The sequence below is a fragment of the Gopherus flavomarginatus genome, chromosome 11 (assembly GCF_025201925.1).
Source record: "Gopherus flavomarginatus isolate rGopFla2 chromosome 11, rGopFla2.mat.asm, whole genome shotgun sequence".
Classification (NCBI taxonomy): domain Eukaryota; kingdom Metazoa; phylum Chordata; order Testudines; family Testudinidae; genus Gopherus; species Gopherus flavomarginatus.
Window position 1 is genome coordinate 24,417,542 of NC_066627.1, and position 16,667 is coordinate 24,434,208.

General features: G+C 54.5%; 1 protein-coding gene across 1 annotated transcript; it reads right to left on the bottom strand.

Moving 5' to 3' along the window:
- Positions 1-3,555: 3,555 nt before the first annotated feature.
- On the bottom strand, positions 3,556-13,652 carry LOC127030748 (interleukin-17D-like). Its single transcript, XM_050917493.1, has 3 exons — positions 13,462-13,652; positions 8,671-8,918; positions 3,556-7,998 (listed from the first exon to the last, which is right to left on the bottom strand). The coding sequence occupies exons 1-3, from the start codon at positions 13,471-13,473 to the stop codon at positions 7,776-7,778; spliced, it is 483 nt and encodes a 160-aa protein (XP_050773450.1). The 5' UTR covers positions 13,474-13,652; the 3' UTR covers positions 3,556-7,775.
- Between the last annotated feature and the right edge of the window lie 3,015 nt (positions 13,653-16,667).

The window sequence follows — 16,667 nt, forward strand, 5'->3', positions numbered from 1 at the left end:
GACTTAGGACAGGAAAAGGAGAATAGTGTATCCAATGAAAAAGACGAGGACACTTTAGGTCGGTGATGTGCAATTATCCCCCCAGGAATCTGGGGATTGACTCATCTATTTTTAAAGTACCCTGATCTCACTGATAACTAGCAGTGGGGCAGGGCCTCAGTGATAGGGCTCAGCTGAGCAGGAGGCCCTCCCTAACACAGTGCTGGAGCCGCGGTTTATTACTGACTCAAAGGGATGAGCCAGGTGGGGGCAATCTCTTCGCTATATAATAAAGTTGCTGAAAAATGCATTTTGGAGGCAGTAAAACTAGTCACCGGCTCAGGTCGGATTCAGCAAGTGGCTTCAGCTTAAAAAACCTGAAAAAACCAATCTGGAAATATTTCAAAAGGAAACATTTGGACTCTGTTTCCAAGGGCGCTTTGGTTAGAAATGAGGCTAATTTTTAAAAACAAAAAGGGTGACAAACACCTGGAAAATGACCCAAAACTAAACAGAAAAACCACCACCAAAATCTGCATCTCACTTCCGAGCGAACCAAAACAAATCTGTTCTGATTTGAACCACAAGGAATTTTTCAGTTTGGCCCCTGCACTGAAAATGCCACTGTTCTCCCAGCGCGAGACAGCGCCCCCTAGTGCCTCACCAGCACCATCTCCAGCACCTGTCCTGGCCAGGCCCAGCGCTGCTGGGTTTGGGGTGGGTGCCTCTGGCATGGGCCCAGGAATAACACAAGCCTGCAGCCCAGACTGGAAATGAAGCTTGATGATCTCTGGAGACCGTCCCTGGCCCAGCTCCATTGGGAATGGTGAGACGCTCACGGACTCCTGGGGTCGGAATTTGCTCTCGAGAGGGCAGGGCCTGACAGTTAACAGAGGGCTCCAGGCATGTTGCACCCAGGGACTCCTTTGTTCATTGTGTCTCCAGGGGGCGAGTCTGGAGGTTCCCAGACTCTGGTATCAGATGGTCAGGTTTATGGCCCCTTCCTACGTGACAGGCAGCCAGGCTCTGCCGCAGGGTCCATTCACTAGGTCAGGGCTTCTCAAACCTCATTGCACTGTGACCCCCTTCTTGCAAAACTCGGACTTCAGCTTCAGCCCTGGGCGGTGGGGCTCATGCTTCTGCTTCAGCCCCGGCCCCCAGCAAGTCTGACGCCAGCCCTGGCAACCCCATTAAAACAGGATTGCCACCCACTTTGAGGTCCTGACCCCCAGTTTGAGAACCGCTGAACTAGGTGAACGCTGCCCCACTTCAGCACTGTACGTTGCCGAAGGCCATAGGGTCAGCAGGGCCTCTCTGACCTCAGACAGTGCACCATTCACTTGCTTGCATGTCCTGGGAGCCTTTTGCAACCTTCTTCCTGCTCCGCTGCCTCCCACGCAGATTCCTGTGGGTTTATCTCAAGGTCAGCAGGAGCCATGAAAATGCCTGGGCTTGTAACAAGCCTCCCTCCCCTTGGGAAGCCTGTATGGCAGGGCTGCAGCCGCCTGGCTCTGTGCTAATTAATTCCTTTCCCAGCCCAGCTGTTCATTTCCATTTGTTCTGCCTCCTGCTGCAGCCCTGGTGGGATGGGACGGGTGCTAAGAAGGCAGCTGTAGGGAATCACCCAGGGTACACCAAGCCTGCACTGCTTCCCAAGCTGGCTCTGCAGCTCACAGCAGCATCTGGCAGGCCAGCTGTGGCTCACTGAGGCTGGCACCTGACGTATCAGCCTTTCCAGAGGCTGGCGCTGCCCCTTTCTGAGCACCATTGGTATGAATCCTGATACACGCCAGCACAGAGACGTGTCCTGTCCTGCCGTGTCTGGGGTGCTGGGCAGTAGTTTGGCTTTTCAGGCAGTAGCATGCAGACTTCCCCCTGGTGAGGACAGGTGGTGTCTTCCCTCTCCCAGCCTGGCTGAGCCTGGGATTGTAGATGAGCAAGGTAGGTGCGATGCTGGGGGAAAGAGCTGGAGGGTATGGCAGGGGAGTTCCCGCTGCTTGTCATGGATCCAAGAGGCTTTGCACATCAAGGGGTCACCTGGGATCCCTGCCTGCTCTTGGAGACTCCAGCGGTGTCTGACCAAGAGCATCCCTCTTCTTTCAGTACCCCTGGTACCTGCCTGTCCCACCGACCAAGGATTCACGAAGGCATTTGTCAAGTAGGCCTAAGCTAGCGGGTGCTGGTCTTTTCCAGGCTAGACTGAGGGTGAGGTGTGTGAGCCCACCCACCCCTGCCCCTGCCGTAGCTACCTGCTCTGTGGATCATTCGCATTTTTCGCCAGTGCTGAGTCCACCAGAGAAGGAGCTCCCTGCTGCTGAGACAGCTGGGGCTTGGCTTTCAGGGTTTGCCAGCTCAGCCTTCAAAGCCAACCCTGCCCAGCAGCCACCCAGGGAGCATCACACCATTGGCTGCTAAATATTGTAATTTATACAGTGATTCCATTTGAGCCTGGCCCCATCATGCCGGGGCCTGACCTCAGTTAATGATCTCTGACACCACAGCAGCTGGGAGCAGGGCTAATTGACTGCCTCTCTCAGTCCTTCACAGGGCAGGAGGCGGGCGTGCGATGGGAATGAATACAAATCACTCAATCCATGGAAGGCGATGGCTGGCACTGAGAGTAAAGCATCTGCCACCTGAGAGCCTTGTGATCAGAGCAGACCAGGGCCCTGGGGCAGGTCTGTCACCCCCTGAGCCTGCAGGAGATACGGTAGTCCTCACTGCTCCCAGGGGGCTGAGAGCACCTGGGAACTCCAACCAGGCCACAGTACAGCTGCTCCCTTGCTTAGGTGGATTTCTGGCACCTGTGCTCTGGAGCCTGGCTTCCAGTGTGCTCCTGCAAACGATGCAAGGAGGTGTTTTTCTTGGTTTTCTAGAGCCCTGCCTGGGTTCCCATCCATGAACTGGGAGCAGCCAGGAAGCTCTCGCTACCAGCCCCCACGTTTGCACCCTGGAGGGTTGTGGGCAGGGGGTGCTCACTGGGGGCCTCTCAGGTCTGCTCCCCAATCCCAGTTTGTGGCTGCAGATTCTGCCTAGTTAGCTGGGAGCTCTCTGAACAGGCTGAGCAAGCAGCTTCTGAAGCGTTCCCGGAGCTGAGTCCGGCCGTTCTGTTTCAGTAGGGTGGTAAATGCAGCCTGGGGACAGGGCTTCCCAGATCAATAGACCCATAAACCAGTGCCACCACTGCAACGCACTGGCCTGTCTTGGAGCTCGGGTGATGGGGGGCTTACCCAGAAGATGGCTGGCCTGCTAGTTCCAAGGACAAGGGGATCCCCTTGGAACTGCCTCCTGCCACCCTAGAACCAACCACCCTGCCAGGTGATAATGTGACACTTTATCAAACACATCCTGCCACATAGGGTGACCTGGGGAGCAGGAAACTCTCCTCTGCTCCCTGGGCTTCCTGCAGGTAACTGGATCTGTGAGATGTGTTTATTTAGGCCAGGGCCCCGAGCTGCTGTCTGCCCTCCCCTGGGGGTTGGCTCAGGGAACAGAAGGGAAGAGTTTTACCTGTGGAATATCATCATTCACATAAAGGGAAACAACAATTAGGGGCAAATGGCTTTATTAGCTGTGGTGAGATCCCAGACTGTGGAATGCTCTCCAAAGAGAGAAAGCATTGGAGAATATCCATGGGGAACAGGCCTGCACCTGACCCCAAGGGGAGGAATGACTGTGACCTAACAGCACCGGTGGAGTGAGCTGAATTGTCTGGATTCACTCGTCCACACACCTGCTCCATTGTGATGTACAGTAATTCAGGGCGCTGGACTCTCAGCTGCCTTGCCTTAGATCACACCGGGAACTGATGGACTGGGACTCACCTGGGTGGTTTGCACTGCTCAGCAGCATCACCTGGTCACTGGATCAGTTGTAGGTCATCTTGTGACCTAGCATGGCATCACAACGGCACCCCAGTGAGTCACAGCACAGCGTGCCTTTGCAATCAGGTGCCATGTCATAGAACACTGGGAGAGGTCACCCCTCAGAGGGAGATGTGGCCTAGTGCCCTGGGACGAGCCAGCAGGAAGTCTGGGTTATAATGCTGACTCTGGCCTGGGGAAAGGCCCTTGGGGCTGGATTCTTCAATGTTAGCCCTGTGCATTTGCACTTCCCTAACCTCTATGCCCCAATACTCAGTGGGCAAAGGGAACTCGCGCTGCCAGAGGGAACTGAGCTGCACCTAGAGCGGGGTCAGCACCACAGCCTGTGATTCCCATCCTGGTGAAGCTGTTGGAAGGGTTTCTTCCGGGCATCCATACAAAACACCCTCAGGCTTAAAGGCTCATAATTCAAACCCCATGACTGGCCGGTTGGCACAACAAAATGGCGCCGAGGTGGGAGTCTCCCACTAACCGATGGCTATGTAGCTGCTGGCACCGAGGCAGGGTGTGAGGAGCAGCAGTGAAACAGGTGGAAGGAAGATGTGCAGAAGCTGCCAAACTGGTTCCCCTCATCCAAGCTACGAAGGACAGAAAACAGGATGCACTGTTGGGATTGAACCAATATGCATGTCCCCTAGGAAAGGGCTTCTGGAGTCCTCAGAGACCAGCATAAAGGGGAGGGGAAAATCTCAGCCTTTTCAATTTGGAGATGAAGCTCTTGGTACAGTGAGTTGGCTATGTCTGTGAACCAAACCAGGCATTTGTCAAGGGACTGCTCTACTACCATGCTGGGGTGTGAACCCCACAGCAACCTGGAAGGGGTTAATGAGGCTGAGAAGGGGCCAATTCACCAGCTAGGCCCCAGCTGAGGGGAATTAGGTCACCCAGTTAATCCCCTGAGTGATGACAGTACCCAGCAGAGAAAGAACAGGTGGGGCAGGATAAAGCCAGGAAGCTGGTAGCAGAAGGGAGCTGCAGTGAGGGCACCTGTTGCTGCTCTCTGGATATCAGAGAGGGAAGGAAGGAATCCTAGGGCAAAGGGTGTAGGAAAAGGCTCAGGAAGATGTTGCAGACCTTGGCTGCACAGTAGAGGGTGGGCCTGGGTTCCCCTACCAGTCACCAGGGACATGGCACCGTCTGGGCAGTAAATGGGAAGATTGCCAAAGACAATTTGTATGGAAAGATTGGTACCCTGGAAGGGAGAAAACACCTAGAGGCTGGGCTGGAGGGCCAAGCTTCGAAGGTAGGGCACCTTCTCAGAGAATGAGAGACAGACAGCAGGGAATGTAACAAGCGGCAGAAGGGGGCATCAGACCTGGAAAGAGCTAATCCCTGGAGCAACCAGGAGAAGGCGCCCTTGCGGTGAGTGTACCCCATGACAGCAGCCTTCTCTCTGTAGAGGGCAGCCTTTAGGGGCCTGTCAGCTCCCCCAGCTGCGCTGATCAGCCTCTAACAGCATGCACAAAATGCCTTCCCATGGCACATGAAAGCTCTGCAGTATTTTGGTACAACACAGCTACCTCCCCCTAATGGCCCTTTCCATCCAAACCTAGAGGAATCACACTGTGGTGATGGAGGGTCTCCCATCTCCAGGTTATCCCCATCCACAGCCTCCCAGTGAAAAGGACAATGGCACTAAATTGCATCTGCGGCTAAGGCAATAAGGACTGATGACTCGAGAACAAGCTGATGAAAAGCAGGTCAGGCTTCGTACTAGGGGATTCGGGTGGCTAGAGCTTTGTAGCTGCTGTGCAATTACAGCCCAAACATTTCCTGGGTCTGCAATAGGATAAGGTCTGTTCTTAGCATCACTGGATACACCTGGATGGTGGTCTAAACCCCCTCCCAAGCCTGAAAACCAGGCTGGGCTTCTCCTGGTAATTCCCCTCTTCTGCTCCTGCTCGGGCAGGAGCCTGGAAGTGCTGGGGCATGGGGAACATGAAAAATGAGGAAACTTGGGCCAGATGGTTTATGAACCTCCATAAGGGCTTGGCTGGGGAACCAGGAAGGACTCCTCACTGCCCCTAAATGGCTCCCCCCTCCCCACACATTACCAACTGAGTCTCTGCTGAGACAACTTGCATTAGAGAGGGAGAACCTGCCTCTCACCAGCAGCTAAGGCCCTGTCCACCCCACAAATACCACTGTGGTTTTTAACCAGTTCTCATCTGACTTGTGCACAACAAACATGGCTGAGTTGTGTACATGCAGCCACTTCAGTCCCAAGCTGTTTTTCTGAGTTCCCACCCAGCCCGATGCTGGAATCGGTTTGCACCAGAGCATTGTGGGAAGAGTCTGGGCAGCTATCCCATAGCACCTCAGCAGGAGACGCACAGAGAGTGGTGCAAGCAGCACGTGGGACAGTGCATTCTGGGATGTCCTGCAGGACAGGGAGCTGAGAGTGAGTGGCACTAGCCATGCCGGGCCCTGGGAACATTGCAAAGGAAGATTGGTGAAGCCTGTACCCAGACTGCAGCCCCTTGCCAGCCTCAGCCTTGGGCAGGGGTGAGCAGCAGAAGCATTACCTAAACACTGAGCAGGTGGGGACAGCCAGCCTGATACAAACTCAGTTGGAAGCTGTTGTGCCCACCAATAGCTAGGCATGTGGCAAGGTGAGTAACATTTATTAGTGGAGAGAATTAGCAATAAGGTCTCCCTGGGGCAATGTTGCCTTGCAACCCAGTTCAGTGGACACCTGCTGTGGAAAGAAGCCACCTCCCCCTCCTGCCTTCTGGAGGCCTCCAAAGACAGAGCAGCAGGACTGCAGTTCTGGCCGGGGAGCGACGCTCTCTCTTCCCTTACTAAAGACAAGCCAACAGTGTGGCAGTGTTCCCAAGCACTGGTGCCAAACGCACCAGCTCACGACATCCCTGCTGCCAGGTATGCATGGACTGCTGCCCCACACTGGAGGGTTGTCTTCTAAACAGCACACGAGAGTTTACGTGGCTTCTAAAGGGACCTTGGCTGATTGCACCTGATTCTGAATTAAGCATTTCCAAGTGCCGAGCAGTCGCTAACCATTTAATGCGCCTCAGCCCACTGGTTCCACTTCTGTGCTGGCTCCCCAGGCTGCAAAGACATTTCTGACAACAGCAGCACCACAAACCAAGCACATCCCATAGGATCATCCTGAGTGGAATCCGCTGGTCGCGTCCATCCCAGCAAAGCAAATCCCCTCTCTGCAGGACCCAGGAGAAGTGAACGAGGGGCAAGTTGCTCTTCGTATTCTCTCAAGCTGTGTGGGACCATGAACAGGGGCACTCAACCATTGTCTAGCCCAGGACCACGTGGGCAGCCTACCCAGAGCTTGAGGGCTGTGGCCTTCCAGGAAAGCACATTGCAGTTCTCTTCCTGTTTAATGTGGAGGTGCAGCTCACAGAGATGACAGGTCATGTTTGAAGCCCCATCTTGGTTGAGCATCCACCCCCCTGGATCAAGATGGAGCAGCCTGACCTGGACCTGTCACCTTGTGGGCTGGACCTCTCTCAGCCTGCATTAAAAATGGGGTTAGCCGCAAGCTGCCCTGGAGAGCTCCATGGGCTGCAGGTCCCCTCTGGCTTAGCAGCACTCGGCAAAGCTGAAAAACAGCCAGTCCCACCTGGCTGTAGCCTAGATCCCTCCCCCCACAGGAGGAAACCAGATTAGCAAAGGGACTGGCCATTGGAAAGTCCTCTGTAGAGTGTGCCACTGGTGAATGACAGTAGCCAAGGGTGTGGTGAGCGTGCTGGCTGTTACATGGGATCGCTGTGGTACTTGTCTTTCTCCAGGGACAGTACCCGAGCCAGCCCTGGTTCCTGAGGTTCCAGCGTGCGTTCTGCTCCCCCTGCCGAATGACAGTGGCAGTGTTGTGTTGGCAGGGGCACTGACGCAGGCTGCAGGGTGATGGCCCCAGATGAAAGCATTTTGCTTGTCTCAAGGGAAAGTGCAAATGCAAAACTGAGCCACTTGCAGGCGGCTGGGCTGGTAAATGTACTGGCCTGCCTCACACCGGCTGGATTTCTGCAGTACGGGCACCTCCTGGTAAAAGGGCTCGCTCTGCACAGACCTGTCCTCCTGCCTGTCTACCAGGCAGCCCTCACACAAGCAGTAGGCTTCCAGCACCCTCCGGGGGTACCGGCGCAGGTCTTCGTTGACCCTGTTGGAACAAAGCGGATTAATGAGGTCACCTAATAAAATGAAGCGCTGGCCAATGCACTCCAGCTAGGGATGGACTGAGCTGTTCAGAAAGGGTTAATAAGCTAATTCTCCCACACCTGCTGTGTAAGGTGCTGCACCAACATTCAGGAGCTGATTGATGGTGGTTGGGCAGCGTTAGATTGAGCTCACTGGGAGGAAACTGAGGCACAGAGTGAGACAAATGCCACAGACAGAACTAGCTTAGTGCCTGCGGTGCACGGCAGTTCTATCCCCGCTGCGCTGCGATAAGAAAATGCCCCTGTGAGCCTGAGCCAGCTGCTGCTGGGTGGAGCCTCCAGCGAGGGGGATGTGGCTGCTGGCGGGGCTCATATATATTGGTTTGTTTCCTTCTCCACGGGGTGGCTGGCTGCGGAATGGAGAGTGCCCCAGGCATGTGTCGAAAGAGGGACACTTTCTAGAAGTGTCCAGGAGAGTAACAATTACCCCTGCAGAACCAGCCATCCACCATCTCCAGGGCACGAGGAGGACGTAGTTTGACTCAGGAAATGCAGCTCCACACCTGAGACAGATGGCGGGTGGGGGGGTTCCAAGCTCTGGATCCCAGTGGCAGTGCCTGAACCCAGAGATGACATTTGCTGAGATGCCATTCACTCCTCTGCCTGCGGCTTACCTGTATGACCACGGGGAGGCGCTCCTGTCCTGGAGGCGGGACGAGGTCTGGCTGACATTCACAGGGCATGACTTCAGGTCCTGGTCAGGTAAAACGTCCTTCATTGGAGCCAATAAGCTAACTCCAGGAGCAAGATGGCGGCTGAGCATGGACTCCAGCTCTGCATCGGAGGGCTCACGGCAGGGAATGTGGGCACCGAACGTCTGACAAAAGGCAAAGCCCAGCAGAACTTGGGCAGCTGCTTCTACCTGCGGAAAAAACACAGGGGGAAAGTGAGAAGAAGCTCGGAGAAGCTCCCAGGGATCTGGGGGGGCTGAACAGATAGGAGGTGTCTATTGTACCACCTGAAGGAGCTTTCCATTGCTCGCTGTTCAAGAGCCTTGGAGGAGCTAGGCCGTCATGCTGAGTGAGTTCAGTACCTAAGTAGTGGGGGCTCTTGCTCCTAAGCCACTTAGGCACTTTTGAAAGCATTACCCCTGCTGAGCTACAGTGAAGAGGCCTGGGGGGCAGGAAGGAGTGGGTTGCCCTGGCCAGATCTCTGCTAAGATGGGGCACGCTCTTCTGACCTGGCAGAGAGGGAAGTGGGCATTCTTTGCCTCCACACTGCCATCTGCAAATGTGGCCCATGTCCTTCTCAGACTATTGTTAAACACATTTAACAGCCTGGGTCCCCGTGCAGAACCTGGAGGCTCTCGCTCACAACCTTGGGCCACGCTGACCGCTGGCTGGGTAGTCCTGTGCTGGGCTCAGTCCCCGTTGCTGACGTCGAGGTGGCTTTACGCAAGGTAGCTAACTCATGGTAGCTGGCGTGATAGTTTTTACTTTTCGTGACCTTTCCTCATGGCATTTCATTTGCCTAATGAAACCAGGCAGGTTTCACTTGGTGTCAGGTTTGGTTCCAGAAGCTCTGCCCGGCGCTGGCCGATCTGACCCGACTTGGCAAGTTACAGGCCTGGGCAGTGTCGGCCTGGAGAGAACCCTCGCAGAAAGGGGACCTGACCACGCCAAGATACTGACCAAAATAAAATGTAATTGGGGGAGCAAGGGGTGAACCCGTTTTACTGAAACCTTAAACAAGTGCCACGGGGGTGGTTAGGCAAAGATCCCCACATGGGCTGGGCACTGTGTGGTGACTATCAGCCGTACGAGAGCTTGTGTGACACCACTGTCTAGATCAGCGTGCCTTTTCCGGTGCGAATGTCACAAGTAGCAATAAAGGAGGGCAGATGCACAGATGAGCTGTGCTAGGGAGCGGGAGTTTTCTGAGCTAAATACGAATGTCTCAGCCTTTTGTGGCATGAGTGTGTCTTTAAGGCAGGGTAGGGGATGGGTAGAGTCTCCGGAGAGGCCCCTTTGCCTGAGCACAGAAGGGGGTTTCCTCCTTTAATGCAGGCCCGGAGAGCAGATCAGATAGTGCTCAGGGGGGAGTTGCTGCAGGGCATTTCCTTATTGCAGTGCAGTGGCCTGGTCCTGCTCTGAATGGAATTTGCATGTTCAAAGTGTGTTTCCTGGAGTGGGAACAGGTTGCAGCTGGCTGGGCAGTTGCATCAATTTCTCTAACCCTGCCCTCTGGCTCCAGTCTTGCCCTCTGTTCAAGCCAGTGTGAGATTTGCATTGACGTCTATTGGAGCAGGATTGGGCACGGCAGTTTTTACAGGCTGGGGGTCAGGAGGCAAATGGACACTCAATTTGGCTAGTGCCCAAGCGATATTGAGGATGTAACTTGTAGCGGTTCAAGGGCTGCAGTAGGGGCTGGCCCTGGGTGGAGGATGAAAGGGAGGGAGGGTCGGTGCATCCTCCCACATCTGAACTAGTTGCAAGTTGCCCCTCCAATAAGAAGCAGTGTGGTCCAGTGGCGAGGGGACGAGGTCTTAGGAGATGTAGGTTCTAGTCCTGGCTTTGCCAGTGGCCTGCTGGGGGACCTTGGGCAAGTCCCTTCCATGCCCCAGGTCTCCGGGGGCTGTTGATCCTGCCCTCCTTTGAGAGCTCCAGGGCTCTGCAGAGCGAGGTATTATGAAGAGGGCATTAGCCCCAGTGCCTGCGCTGTTTGGGAAGCTGAAGGAGGAGCTGCGTCCCATCTTCCTTCCTCGGTGCAGGATCTCCACGGGGCTCTGTTCTCTTCTGGACAAGCTGTCCATTGACACTAGCAGGAGTCACACGCTTGCAGAGAGCACAGGAGCCCTGTCTGTAATTCCCAGCCTTCTCTGGCTGGGCTGGCCCTTGATGGCAAGTCATCAGATGCTGAAGCTGGCACATGTCACTGCCGCAGAAAGACGTGGCTGTTTTCTCAGCGGCCTTTGCAGTGAGATCCGAGGCTGCAGAGCTGAGCTGGGCCCGTCAGTGCTTTCTGTGCCCACTTCACTGAGAAAGAAGCGTGCTAGGTCTTCCTTGGCTCTGCCTGCCTCTTAGCCAACTGGGTGGCAGCCCAGCCCTGTGCAGTCTGCATCGGTTAGCAGGGGAGGTTTCCCACTCCACTCCCTGAGCCCAGAGGGTCACGTTGGCTGAATTCACTCCGCAGCTTGCGTTCCGATCTCGCACACTTCATCAGCTGGGCTGCACATGCCTGCTGGTGAATTCCCCTGGGCTTTGCCCACTCGGGCCTCGTTTCATTGCTCAAGAAGGCTGTGTAATGGGCTGGATCACCCTCTTCATTTATGAATCACAGTTGTGCAGCATTTGCTGAGTCATCTGTCTGTTTGCCCTGGGGCCTAGGGAGTGGTGGGCTCATGGCTCAGGCCAGGATTTTGGCTTGTAACTATAACCAGCCCTGCACCAAGCCCTACGCCACACTGGGGGAAGGGGTGCACTGCTAGCACTTCTGTCTTTCAGACTTACGCACAGTGATGACTCCCCACCAAAGGGCAGCTGGCTCCAGCAGAGCAATTAGCTTGTACTCATTTAATACTGCAGGACACAGAAAACAAAGCTGCCACAGTTGCACAGCTCCATCCACCCAGAGAAACAGCCCTAGCGTTTGGTATCTACTTAAACTGTTTTTTCATAAGCCCCCGTCCATAATTACAAAGCAACCAGCAAGGTAGTGTGGCCCCAGCTCCATGCAGTGACTGCTGCTTTGGGGTGGGTGACTTACTAAGTCCCTAGGCTGCATTGTTTCACCAGCTGATTGCTAATGATCTCATTTATCAGCTGAGGCTACCAGGATCCAGCAGCTGTGTGGGAGGGGATCCCTCTGGAGGGACAGTTCCTAGGAGCCAGCATTTTAGGCTGACGTTTCAAAGCAGCCTAAGGGAGTCAGGCACCCAAATCCTGTTGAATGTCAGTGGGAGTTGGCTGACCGAGTCCCATACAGCCCCTCTGAAAACCTCAACTTTAAGGAATGATTCTGTTTGCAGTTGCTGGGTTGTTCTACATCACTCGCCTCCACACATTTCACCCCGTGGGCTAGTTCACACCCACTCCATTTACTCTGTTCTCTGCTTCCCACCCTGTGCTCACCCTGTGCTCTCTTTCACGTAGGCCGTGTCCCATTTTCAATACATACTGATCCTGTGAACTGCCTGTTCGCACTCAGACGTAGGCAGATGAGCAACAGAGAGTGGTGTGTACTGGTGTAAAAGTTGCAAACAAAACCACACATCTCTACTTGTCATCCTGTTGTGTTTGAGCTCCACTAGGATTAGCATTAACAGAGCGCTAGTTCACAACCCAGACCCCCCCGGGAACCCCAGCAATCTGCTCTCCCTTAGCCCAGAGGGAAAGGGACTGGTCACAGAACTGGGATGAAATGGACACATGACAGATGTTCAGGACACAAAGCCAATATCTGGAATGAATGTGAGATCTTCCATGCTGAGAGATCACAAAAGGCATCGCGAATCTGTACATGGCTCCCTTTGCCGCCTCGTCTTTGGGGTGAAATGCAGCAGAATCGCTCATTGCCCTTCATTTCACCAGCAGGTGAGTCAGGGCACTACAGCAATGGCCAAATGACACCATCATTGAGGAAAGAAAGTGAAGAAGAAGGATAAATCCCAGGGGAAAGGCCAAGGGTGGCTTAGGTCAGAACGTAACTATCCCCAATCGGCACTAAACACCCTACCAGGGCGTAAGTCTCCACCTAGCGCCAGCCTCTGCTCCCCTCCCGCACACTGAGTAGCGCCGTATCTCAGCACAGTCAGTGGGCCACTCCCGTGCTAAGTCCTGCTCCTCATGATTAAGGGGGTCAGAGCCTGGCTTTTAGGGACTGCCTGATGAGTCTTCCTAGGCTTTACACCTACTACCTGACACAGACACTCACTCCATGGACCCTGACCTCTGCTGATAGCGATTCCCCAAAGAGAAAACTCTGGCCTGCAAAGTCAGGGGAGTTCCCCTCTTTCTGATCTTCCCTAGGGGCAGCTTCACTCTCTAGTGCACCTTTTAAGGCTGGATGATTAATAGTAAAACAGTGCCAGAGCCCCTGGCATGGGAGAGAACGGAGGGCCCAGGACTGAGTGGAGGAGAAAATGGGAGTTATGGGGACACACACAGAGCCCCTGCTGTGGGGGAGAGAACTGGGGACCTTGGAATGGGTGGAAGAGGAAAGAGGGGAATGAGGGCAAAGACAGAGCCCCTGACACTGGGGGGAGCGGAGGAATAGGGGATTCTGGGATGGGGGAAGGGGGCCACACACAGCCTCAGCAGAGGGGAGGGGGTGAACGTGGAAATGTGGGAAGGGGAGACACTCTTATTCCTAAACACTTACCCCATCCCCTTTGGAGCTGAGTTTTAGGGGGTGGGGGAACATCAGTGTAATTTACAAAGATGCTACAGGGGACCCCAGCTACTCACCTTTAGCTGCATGGTTGTTTCCCCCGTAGTCTATTTCACACGGGAGTGGGGAAGGTTTCTTCTGTCCCTCTGAGAGAAAAGCGGCTGGTAAACAACAGACCAGGAGCACCAGGCCTTTGTGAAGGTGACCCTGCTGGGCTAGCCTGGAATGGGAGGTTCAGAAGACAACGAGGCTGGGAAGAAAATCTCTTGCGTCCTTCCCCTCAGGAACCCTGCCCTCAAACAGGTTCTCACTGCACAGGGAAGCATCAGACACGCCTCCCTCTCCCAGATACCTGGCACTGCAACCTGGAAGCAGCCATTCGTCAGTGACTCACTGATGGGGAATGTGTGCAAATGCCATGGGGCAAAGGTTTAGGCCCAGTCTAAGCAGTTGTTGTCCTGGTATAACCATGTAGGTTAGAGGCATGTTTTATGTATTTATTTATTTTTTACCAAAGCAGTTATACCACTACAGCCCCCTATACCACTATAGCCTCCAGTGGGGATGTGGTTATACTGGTATAAAGGTACCTTATACTGGTATAGTTATTCCTAAGGTGGCCACTCATGAGTTCCTGGAATCGCAGACAGTCTAGCACTTCTGGGAACAGCGTGGGCCTGCCTCCGCCCGTGTGACTCAGCCCCCAATAACATGATCTCACTCGCATGCAGTGTGAGGTCACGCTGGTGGGGGCAAAGCGGTGCACTCTTCCAAAGGATGCCCCCTGTCTGATACCGGAGAAAACCAAGGCTGGTGTTGTCCCAGAACTGGACTGGAAACAAACCAGACAAAAAGAGGACCGTCCAGTGTAAAACCAGACAAGTGACTTCCCTGGCAATTCTCCGTCCAATTTGGATGTACCTGGGAGAACTGAGGGTACATCTACCCTACAAATAAAATCTGCAGTAGCACACCTCAAAGCCCAGGTCAGCTGACTCGGGCTTGTGGGTAGGGTTGCTAGGTGTCCAGTTTTCGACCAGAAAGCCCACTCAAAAAGGGACGCTGGCAGCTCTGGTCAGCCCTGGTGACCAGGCCATTAAAAGTGTGGTTGGCCGCCCACAGCAGGGCTGGCAGGCTCCCTACCTGGGGGGGGTGCTCCGTGCGCTGCCCCCACCCCAAGCGCCAGCTCCACATCTCCCATTGGCCAGGAATCGCGGCTAATGGGACCTGCAGGGGCAGTGCCTGGCTGCCCCTGTACGTAGGAGCTGAGGGACATATTGCAGCTTCTAGGAAGTCCACTGAGGTAAGTCCCACTCGGAGCCCATTCCCTGCACCCCCCTCCCACAGCCCAATCCCCTGCCTCAGCCCTGAGCCCCCTCCAGCATCCAAACTCCCTCCCAGAGGCCACACCCTGACGTCCCTCCTGCTTCCCAACCCTCTGCCCCAGCCCTGAACTTCCTCGTGCACCCAAACTCCCTCCTGGAGCTTACACCCTGCACACCTCCACCCCCACAACCTCCTGTCTCAGCCTGGAGCCCCCTCCCACACTCTGAACTCTTCACCCCCAGCTGGGAACCCCCTCCTGCACTCCAAACTCCTCATTCACGGCCTCACCCCAGAGCCTGCACCCCAACCTCCTGCCCTAGCCCAGAGCCCTGAACCCCTCATTTCTGGCCCCACTCTGGAGCCCGGACCCCCAGCCGGAGTCCTTACCCCCTCCTACACCCCCAACCACCTGCCCCAGCCCAGTGAAAATAAGTGGGTGAGTGAGGGTGGGGGAGAGCGAGTGACAGAGGGAGGGTGGGATGGAGTGAGTGGAGGGGGGGCCTCAGAGAAGGAGCGGGGCAGGGGCGGGCCTCAGGACGGGCTGGGCAAGGATGTTTGGTTTTGTGTGATTGGAAAGTTGGCAACCCTACTTATGGGGCTCACACTAAAATACAAGTATAGACATTCCTGCTCGGCCTGGAGTGCCGGCTCTGATGCCCTAGAGTTCCTTATTTCAAGGAACGTCCCTTGGCCCTTTGAAGCATTTCATTGCACTGAACACTTGAGGGCAGTAGAAATGTACACTTGATAGAAAAATACGTGCTGTGCTCAGGGAAGTGTTTCCCTCAAAGCAAAGTATCGTCCCTTATTTTTAATTCGGGTTTCCCTTGTTTCCATCCCTTCCTCACCCTTGCCAGATCTCAGATCCCAGACTCCAGCCTGAGCGGGAGCATCTACACTGCTGTTTTTAGCCCCATAGCATGAGCCTGAGTCAGCTGACTCCGGCTCTGAGATTCACTGCTGTGGGGTGTGTTTTGCAATGTAGACTTATCCTGCAACTCACTGGTGGTGTTGGACCTGTATAACTAAACAAGCATCACTCTGGTGTGTAGTCAAGGACTTCATTTGTAAAATGCAGATAGGTCAGGGGCAAGTATGCTTTACGGAGGGGTGCGCTGGCACCTTGCCCAAAACCTGAGGGCTGCAGCTTGCTTGTTTGCATGACATAGATAGAGCAGATTGTAACTTCACTGGTCTTCAACACCGAGGCATGAACTGTGGAAAGGGAAGATTCCAGCCTGCAATGCTCCTGCTCAGCAGCCTCCCGCCCTGCAATCTATACACACCCAGGCATAATGAAGGCAAGCCCAGCTGTGGGACACACGGAAAGCTGTGCTTGGCCACCACTGCTATAGCTCAGGAATCCATATCCTCGAAGGAAGGACTGAAGAGGGAGGAAACAGTCTTGTCATTCAGGCACTCAGCTAGGAATCAGGAGATCTGCATTCAATTCCCAGTTCTAATCAAAACATCCTGTGTGACCGTTGGCAAGTCACTGGCCTTCTCTGTGCCTCAGTTGCCTTGTGGGGAGAAAAATGCTTCCTTGTGCCTAGTCTTTGTCTATAGAGACCATAAGATCTCGGGGCAGGGTCTGTTTCACATTATGGGGCTCTGATCTCACCGGAGGCTCTAGGTCAGTGGTTCTCAGCCCGTGGGCTGCTTGTGGCCCAATCAGCACACAGCTGCAGCTCATGTGACATCCTCAGGGCCAAACAGGCGGTATTGTGTTGATGCAGCCCACATAACACACAGAGAGCTGCATATGCGGCCCACAGTGATAAAGAGGTTAAGAACCACGGCTCTAGGTGCTTCTGTAACAGAGATAAGTAATACTGTTAACCCTTTACCCCACTTGACGTTCTTCAGCCTCCAGAAACACGCTTTCCACTTAGCCAGCCCTGCTCAGCCTTTTCAGTCTGGAGGTTTTCACAGCGTGTGAATGTGTCCTCTCAGCACA